The following is a 9,328-nucleotide window of genomic DNA, read 5'->3' as shown; positions in this document are numbered from 1 at the left end:
CGATGGCAGAGAGGCTGATGATAAATCTGATGATGTCCTGATGGCAAGGAAAGCACAAGCGCCAATCAGGCCCCTAGCATGAGGCGCCTGACGAGGGAGGTCACAGCTGGCGAGTCACAGCACAGGAAATCCCCGACACGCTCTGGCCCGGGACGCTAAGGGTTAAGACCAACGAGCGCTGGCCCTCGCTGTCGCCTAGAGGGGCCCCCGCACGGCCCGCCGGGGAGGTCGGGGCTACTTCCGGTCCCGGTCTCGGTTGGAGCGCCTGGGACCCCGCGCGGCGGGCTCCTCCTCCGGGACCCCTGGGGCCGCTGGGGTGCGACGCGCCTGGAGCGCAGCCCCGGAACAGTGAGTCCCTCTGGTCGGGAGCCGAGGGCTGCGGCGGGAGGTCGGGGCTGCAGTGCCGGCGTCCCGGGTCCCAGTGGAGCCCGCGCGTGGACGGGCGCGGCGTCGGGAGCTTTGCCGGCCAGGAGCGCGCAGTGCGTTTCCCCGGAAGGCTCTGCCCGCATCACCGCTCCATCCATCACCTGTTGGCTATCACAGCGACAGCCGCCCTTCTCAGTGGCGTGGCGTTTTAAGGACAGCCTGTTAATGTCGTTTATGGCCGGAGTCTGCCGCCGCTTCCTGCGCCCTCAGCTCCAAATTTAATAGTATCTCAGGGGGAGAACGGTGGGGCGGGAATCGGCCACCTTGGTAAATTCTCGGAGAGCAGTGTGTCACTCAGCAAAACGTGTCACTCCGTTTTAACAGCCCCTCGCCCTTTGCATTCAGGTATAGGGTCTTATTTTTTTTTCCCGCTGAAACACCGGGAATGTCTGTGATTTAATTATTTCCCCTTTTATAACCAGCCCGAGATGCTGTGTTTGGGAATGCAGTGCTACAAAAACAAACAAACAAACAAAAAATGTGGATCTGTTTTGTGGAAATAGTTGAGTTATTCTTGGAGGATTATTTGCATTTAGGGTTATGCCGGGCGCTGCTTCCTGCTCCAGTTTGCTGTAATGGATGAGTGTGGGAGTCAGCGTTCAGTAGGCTTCCCTCTCAGTCCTGCTCTTCTGTTTTCTGGTTGTACCTTGGGAAAACTTCCTAGTGTCTTTCAACTTATCTGTTAAACCATCTATAAGATTTTTAAAAATGATTAAAACGTGTGAGATTATTTATGCCCCTCAGGCTGTTCCAAGAATGATAAGAGAAACTTGCAGATCATTCGGTTCATTACTTGGCACATAACAGGCAGCAGCAGGGTAAAAATTATACTAGTTTTTTGTTTGTTTGTTTTTAATATGTATACTTTTGTATATTCTTCATTTTAGTCTCTTCTTTTATATTATTTGTTTCCTGAAATGGATCCAAGTCCTTAGATAACCGCCTTCTAGTGGTAGATCACATTTTCTAATCCCTTAAAGTGGTCAGAGGTTGTAGTTGGCTCCAGAAGATAAAGTGTGGGCTGAAATGGACATTGCGTTGATTATGATAGGTTTAGAAAGTAAGTGCAAGCCTGAAAGAAGTTCCTCTTTTGTCTCTTTTTTATATTCAGAGGTTACTGGCTACAATTATTTCAGCTCCGCTTTGTCCTGATTTGTTGTTACTGATTTTATAAATCTTAACTTTTCATGGAAACTGACTTTAAAGGTTTCTTCCTTCTATCAACGACCCAGTTATTTTTTCTGAAACTAAACAAGTTGCTTTCTGTTCTTTAGCTGCTTCTGATGCCAGCATAGAGATTCTTTGGAATCTTTATAAGTTTTATTGGTGCCTTTTTCTGCAAGAGTATTTTGTTTTTTCAGTTAAAGGTGTTTCTATGAGTGGACATTGAGTACTAGTATTCCTTTCTATATTTGAAGCTTGATCCTCAAATCTTTAATGCAGAGGTAATAATAAATACTATAAATTCGAATACTTTTAAAATTATTTTCTTGTAATAGGTAAATCAGGTTAATTTCTTATTTCTAAACATAGCCAATTTTCTTCCATATGGTTTCACAGAACATTCTGTGCCTACAGTTGCCATATTGCACTGATTGGGAAGGAAGAAGAAATATACTTGAACAAGTGCCTCCAAACGTGACCCCTGTTTCCGTCCACAGGGTTTCTGCTTCCTAACCTGGCTGTGATTATTGTGATGGAACAAGGAAAAGAACTGTTGGTGGCAGAGTCTAAAGGGTTCACCAAGAGGGAGAATGTGAAAGTCCTCTTTTCAGGTGAGGGATTGAGAAGATTGTCTGAATCCTTAGGAGATTGGTTACAAGGTGTGCTATAGAGTATGTGGACCGAACAAGGTGTTAGAATGAGACAGTCCTTACTTTGATTCCCTGCTCTGTCATGTATATGCTGTGTTAATTCTTTCGGCCTCAGTTTTCTCATCTTTCAGGAAAAGATGAATGATAATATCTGTTTCACAAATATTTTAGGATTAATAAGATACCACATGCAAAGCTCCTGTTTTTAGTAAATGGTGGTTATTTCTGTATTTGCTCATATTTTAACTAAGCCGTTGACAGGTTAGATGTTGTCGGATGGGAACCTGTACACTTTGGCCCCTACTTAGATCCCTTTTTTTCTTTCAGATCTTCAAAAATAAAGTGTAATGCATTATGTTCAGATTGAGGTTCTCCTTGGCAGTTGCTGACAGGTTCAAATACTTCATTTGTGCTGTTAATTCTCCTGCTTCTAGTGAACACATAGAGTAAAAGCAGTAAAACTAGCTTTAACACACTTTTTTTTATTTGTAAATTACTTGATGAGGTTTTACATTGTTTGTCCCTTTGTTCCACTACAATTCAGTATTTCCTTGTCTAGCAGAGATTAGGAAGTATGTTTAGAACATTTGTTTATTTTTTCAGGAGACAAAAGTAGAAATAATATGGGAACTGCACAACACAGTGATCCTGAGGCAGAGAAACTCTGTCTTAGAGTTTCCAAGTGGTCTAAACGACATGGACCACAGAATATTAAGAATGAGGATATGAAAGAAACACTACTGGCATGGTCCCAAGAAGAGGAGATTTGGTGTCATGATTCCTGTGAGAATGATGGCAAGTCACAGTGTTGGGAAAATACTAGAGGAAAAGAGAAAAAATTTGACCACCAGGAATGGGACCCAGGAGAACATAATAGTGTCTCTGTCCAGTGGAATTCGTCCTCGGGAGAGAAACCCTACAAATGTTTGGAATGTTGGAAAAGCTTCAGTAATAGTTCTCATTTGCGTACTCACCAGAGGACCCACTCAGGAGAAAAGCCTTATAAGTGCTCTGAGTGTGAGAAATGCTTCTGCAATAGTTCTCACCTGATCCAGCATCTGAGAACACACACAGGGGAGAAGCCCTACCAGTGTGGCGAGTGTGGGAAAAGCTTCAGCAACACCTCGCATCTTATTATCCACGAGAGGACACACACGGGGGAGAAGCCCTACCAATGTCCCGAGTGTGGGAAGAGTTTCAGTAGCAGCTCGCATCTCATTCAGCACCACAGATCGCACACGGGTGAGAAGCCATATGAGTGTCCCATCTGTGGAAAAGGCTTCAGTCACAGCTACGTCCTAATAGAACATCAGAGGACTCACACTGGAGAAAAGCCCTACAAGTGTCCTGACTGTGGAAAGAGCTTCAGTCAGAGTTCCAGCCTGATCCGCCACCAGCGGACACACACAGGTGAGAAGCCCTACAAATGTCCTGAGTGTGGAAAAGGCTTTGGTTGTAATTCTACTCTAATTAAGCATCAGAGAATCCATACTGGAGAAAAACCCTATACCTGTCCGGAATGTGGCAAGAATTTTAGTCGAAGCTCAAACCTTACAGCACACCAGAAGACGCACACAGGAGAGACGTCCTGTGGCAGTTCTGAATGGGAAGAAAGTTTGCCTCCGGACTGCAGTGTGGTAGAAGAATGCAGAGTCCAGCCGGGAGAGAAGCCATATAAATGCTGTGAGTGTGGGAAGAGTTTCAGCCTTAGCTCCCACCTCATCAGACATCAGAGAACACACACAGGGGAGAAGCCGTACAGATGTTCCGAGTGCTGGAAGACTTTCAGTCAGAGTTCCACCCTGGTGATCCACCAAAGGACTCACACAGGAGAGAAACCTTATAAATGTCCTGATTGTGGCGAGTGCTTCAGTCAAAGCTTTAACCTCATCAGGCACCGAAGGACCCATATAGGAGAAAAACCTTACAAATGTCCCGACTGTGAGAAATGCTTCAGCAGAAGTGCCTACCTCAGTCAGCATCGGAAAATTCACGTGGAAAAGTCTCTTGAGTCTCCTGATGTGGGGAGTTTCCTTCATGAGTGGACGTGGAAAAGCTGTTCAGGGAAAATGGCCCTCCTCCCCTCATTTTCAGTCTCAAATTCATCTTCTGCTTGAGCCCCACAGGCGTTTTGGGGTCTGCCCCACCCTTATTAGACCATTACAAGGAAGGCATTTGTGATCATTGTGCTTTAAAGTTTATTCTGCGTGTTTGCCAAAAAGCCCAGAAAAAGTCAGCCTCCCAGTTTAAAGGAGGGAACACCCAGATCCACTGGCTACCAGATGACTGAAGAGGCCACTGATGACTGAGGAGAAACTTTTGAAATGTAAAGTGGGGTAGGAATGGCTTCAGAGGGAAATGGAGAGTAACCCTGGGAGTGGGCCCAAGGACCTGATGCTAGGATTGCCATTGACTCACCTCGTTTCCTCTTGCCTTACTGAGTGCACATAGAACTTTACTGTTCTCAAGAGTTTACCCAGAGAAGGTCCTTTTGAACAAATAATGCCATTACCTGACTGTTTTTTTTTTTGTTTTTTTTTTTTTTGGGTCTTAAGAGATTCACTTTTTTCCAAATGTATTTTTATTTTCTAAAAATTAACTTGTATCTGGAACCCTATGGTATTTCCATTACCATAGCTTTTAGCCATTTACAGCTGCTTATGTTAATTACGATTAAATGAAATTTAAAATCCAGTTGCTTAGTCAACTAACCCTTTGCTAAGTGCTCAGTAGCTGCATATGACTAGTGGCTGTCGTATTGGATATCATAATACAAGTGTCTTTTTTTCAAGATCATTCTCGACAGACTCATAAGTATTTCCTTTCAGACTCAAAATATACTCTGGGGTTTTGCTCTCCAGAAAGAATTGCAATAGAATAGAACGGGATAGTCTAAGCACTGGGTCAAGAAAGTGGATATTCCAATGACTGTATGTTCTCATTTATGTTCAACCAACTGGGTTAGCTAGTGATAACCTCATTGTCTTGACCAAAGCCAGGATAGGAAGTAGGATCCTGAATTACTCTGTTTTTCAATTTTATACAAAGAATCTTTTGCCTGAATTTTCTCTTCATGTTATTGCTGATCAGATTGGGAACTGGATTCTTTTTCTAATAATTAATCCACTAATTCTGAGCCAATGTTCAAGAAGAGTTTGCCTTTGAACACTGAGATTCTTTAGCTCCGGGACTGGCTGTTTTCTTGTGTCTCTTGACATACTTGGTCTGGGGATCTGATGACTGCCATCATCTGTTCTATAGGAATGATGCTTTGGAAGGTATTAGATATGTCCTATTCCCTTCTCCTACTTTTTCCTACTAGTGTGAAAGGTAAATGTGTAGGAAGTTCAGGACTCACTCTGAGTTGTCCAGGATTGCATTTTATTGTGGGATTCAAAATATATTTTATGAAGAATATGTCGAGATGGCGTATTAGGAATGTGAAGTCAGACAGGGTGGACTGTGGCTGCTGCAAAGGGCTGTAGCTGGCAGGTAACTGGTTTGCACGAGGATTTCATCTTTCATGCTGTGGCACATCTGATGCTGATGAAGCAGTGGTGTCCTTTAGTATTGTTATGTGATTTAAAAAAAAGCAAACACTAACAGAGTTATTTAAGATATATTTGGTGGGTGATTTTCTGCTTTCAAAAAAGAAGGAAAACATTGGGCCTCCCTGGCTTTTATGCGACCCCCACCTTTGCATCTTTCTGCCTTTGTGTGTTATATGTTAACACTCAAGTTATCTTAAGTTGTAATGTCTCAGGACAAGTTTTGATTTCTTTTTCTTTTTTTTGCCACAGAAAACTGAGAGCTGGATTAATGTTTGGTAATTAAATTATGGATTTATTGTCGAGGCTGAAATTTAGTGTCAAGGCAGCAGCTGTGGGGTGGTGCAAAATCATCAGTCACGGGATCTATGGCCAGTGACCACTCTGAGCCTCAGTGCGGATAATGCCTGCCTTTCAAGGTTGTTGTAAGGATTAAATAAACGTTTACAAAACTTCTGTTAAGAGAGTTTAAAATATAATGGAGTTACTATAAATATTAGTGGTATTATTATTAATTGAAGTAAATCAAGAAAATGTCATCCACATGTTTTAAAAATAAAAGTAGTATACTACATCCCCAGACTTACCCTGTTTAGATTCTCTATGATCTGCCTCAGGAACCCTAAGGAACAAGGTATTAGAAAAGCATGAGACTATATTGTGTTTTAAGTTTGCAGGCTGTCAAAAATACTTTTATTTACAACGCTTGGTACAAGCAACATAACATAAGCAGGAAACATTACTAAAGTTTTTGTTGTTCATGGAACAAGCATTTGGTTTAAGATAGGAAAGAACAAAGCAGCATGTTCTACAGGTACGATATGTGTCCTCTCACCATCACCTACACTGTGTTTTATGACTGCTAACAAATAAAACCTATTACACAAACCTTGATATCTACAAAAATATAAACATTCACACTTTATATGGGTTAAGATGAACTCCAGGGACTGGGGTTGTGCTTCAGTGGTAGAGCACTTGCCTAGCACATGTAAGGTGCTGGGTTTGATTCTCAGAACTGCATATAAATAAAAGAATAAAAATAAAGGTCTATCAACATCTTAAAAAAATTAAAAAAGATGAACTCTATTAGTAAAATAGTTTGGGGAGCATCCTTGTCTCTGGATAGGAAATAAGAAAAACTGAAGAGAGATTGGTCCCTTGTGATGAAAAACAATCAAATGTAATCATATTTAATGCTTTTGCCTCATTTTCATTAATCAGCAAATAGGTTCTTTGTTTAGCTCCATAAGAAGTAAATATTCTGTATTCTCTGTTTTTCTTGCCGGCACAAAGGATTCAGCAGTAGATGAATACGGAAATAAGAAATTTCTTATTAATGAATTATTTGTTTTACAGTTTCTTTTTAGCCAGGTGCGGTGGTGCACACCTGTAATCCCAGCAGCTCAGGAGGCTGAGGCAGGAGGAACGAGAGTTCAAAGCCAGCCTCAGCAACAGTGAGGTGCTAAGCAACTGAGTGAGACCCTGTCTCTAAATAAGGTTTTAAAAAGGGCAGGGGATGTGGCTCAGTGGTTGAGTGGCCTGAGTCTAATCCCTGGTACCAAAAAAAAAAGACTCATTTTTTTCCTACTTAAAGAAGGGGCTCATTGCTGGGCATGGTGATCCATGTCTGTAATCCCAGAGTCTTGGAAGGCTGAAGCAAGAGGATTGTAAGTTTGAGGCTAGCCTCAGCAACTTAGCAAGACTCTGTCTCAAAATATAATTTAAAAAGGACTGGGGATTGTAGCTTAGTGGTAGAGTTCCCTTGGGCTCAGTCCCCGGTACTTAAAAAAACAAACAAACAAAATATAAGAAATAAGGGACTTGTTTTTCTCCTCCAGTGGCATGGGGAGATCCATGTCAATACACATACATGCAGAAGCAGCAGGAAGCTCCCTTCCTTGTTGCTGTACAGCCTTCCAGGCACAAGCTTAAGCCTCTCGTGGTACCAGAAGTAAAGGCAGCCTGTCACATCCCGTGTCATCCAAGCTGAGTCTGTTACTGGTGTAGACCAGAGGCCCGACTTGGGGATCCCAAAAGACCAGATTTGGCCACCTACCACCTGGAGAGTTCAGAGAAAGATGACATGGTGAAGCAAGAAAGGAATTTGTTATTTATTATGGCCACACTGGGAAGAAACAGGGACCTGCATCCTAAGCCCTGTCTTCAGGGTACTGATCAAGCTTCAAGATTGAATAGGGAAGAAAAAAGTGGATCAGGGCAGGGAATATGCATAACCATAAGTAGTCTTGGGCCAACTGTGGTCTGGCTGATCATCTCAGGTCTGGTTTTGCTGGCACAGGAAATCTTATTGCTAAAGGGGGCAATGCAGTTCCCTAAACCCGCCATCTTCAAATGTAATCATCTGGTAATCTGAGGAGCTAGAAATAACTGTAGGTTAAAGTAGGTTAGGTTTGCTTTAAGAATGCAGGCTGTGTAGTGTGACACCGTGTCATATAGTTCGTGGTTAGATATTGAGTGGGTGTCATGCATATATATTTTATGCTGTTGTTTAAGAGTTTTTAGGATATGTGTTCCTTCTAGACTGTAAGCCGAGTGCAGGGTTGGATTCACCTGACATAGCAGTGTGTTGGTTTTGGGGTGCAAAGGATGAAGTCCCCTGGATTAAGTTGTGTACTCTCAGTATCTCCTCAGGCTCCTTTTACCCCTTTACTTGTTCCAGCCCATGGAGCTGGGCTGATTTGGAAGTAAAAGCAGCTGCCCCGGGAGGCTGTGCATGTACGAACCCTGGAGGACTAAAATGTTCTCCACAGAACTGGGCTTTGGACCCAGACTGTGTAGCACAGGCTCAAACCTGTTTCAGATTCTGATTTCAATCACTTACTGGCTCTCTCCTCTGTACTTTTCATTGTAGGATGTGGCAGGCCGTGAATGCGGTGAGGTTCCAGGCATGCCATAGATACTAGGGAGATGACTGTTTTCCTTCCTGTCCATACTCATTTTCACACAATTTTGTCAAAGATAGGATTTAAGCACAGAAATATTTAATTGTCCCTTAGATTGATTGTTTTTAGGTGCCTAAAATAGATAACATTTACCTCATGAGTTTGTTGAGGGGGATCAGTGAGATAAGGTACCTGCTTAGCATTGTTGGTACCTAGTGATCACTCAGTGTTAACTGTCACCAACATTACCATCATGAAGTGGCCCTAAACCATTATAGGTTTTTGGATCATTTTAGAAAGAAACCTCAGATAGACAGGTGTTCCCTGAGGCCACTAAAATAGGGCATCTATTATTATTGTTATTGTTTGCCCTAGGAATATGAAAAGACATGAGTAAGAGTGTGTAGAAAGCCGTTTGGGAGGCTAATATTGTAGCATATCATTATTGGCTTATAGTAGTATTTGAGCAACTTTTGCTCTTTGTTTATAAATTACCTTTCACTCCTCTATCCCCTTTATTATTTTTATTTGTTGTTGTTCACTTTTATTTTTCTCTGTCTTTAACCTCTTCTGCCTCTCAGTTTAGCCTTTTTTTCTACCCTTTATTTTATTCTCTTGCTCTTCCTCCCCTCCC

At 42.4% G+C, this 9,328-nt stretch overlaps 1 protein-coding gene across 4 annotated transcripts; it reads left to right on the top strand.

Moving 5' to 3' along the window:
• Positions 1-237: 237 nt before the first annotated feature.
• Positions 238-4,749, top strand: Znf572 (zinc finger protein 572). 4 transcript variants are annotated; one of them, XM_047558812.1, is made up of 3 exons: positions 238-348; positions 2,088-2,201; positions 2,844-4,749. In XM_047558812.1, exons 2-3 carry the CDS (start codon positions 2,123-2,125, stop codon positions 4,355-4,357), a joined length of 1,593 nt encoding a protein of 530 aa, XP_047414768.1. In that variant the 5' UTR covers positions 238-348; positions 2,088-2,122; the 3' UTR covers positions 4,358-4,749. The 4 variants fall into 4 exon arrangements, with proteins under 4 accessions (XP_047414768.1, XP_047414795.1, XP_047414774.1 ...); XM_047558839.1 differs by having other exon boundaries at positions 320-348; positions 1,987-2,201; XM_047558818.1 differs by lacking the exon at positions 238-348 and adding an exon at positions 414-771.
• The last annotated feature ends 4,579 nt before the right edge of the window (positions 4,750-9,328 follow it).

This window comes from Sciurus carolinensis, chromosome 1, assembly GCF_902686445.1.
Source record: "Sciurus carolinensis chromosome 1, mSciCar1.2, whole genome shotgun sequence".
Lineage (NCBI taxonomy): Eukaryota > Metazoa > Chordata > Mammalia > Rodentia > Sciuridae > Sciurus > Sciurus carolinensis.
This window is presented reverse-complemented; position numbering and strand designations above follow the sequence as displayed.

Coding starts and splice junctions, on each gene's coding strand:
- Znf572 (XM_047558812.1), top strand. CDS start 2,123: ATGGAACAAGGAAAAGAACTGTTGGTGGCAGAGTCTAAAGGGTTCACC. Junction 2,202..2,843: donor TGTGAAAGTCCTCTTTTCAG/GTGAGGGATTGA, acceptor TTATTTTTTCAG/GAGACAAAAGTAGAAATAAT.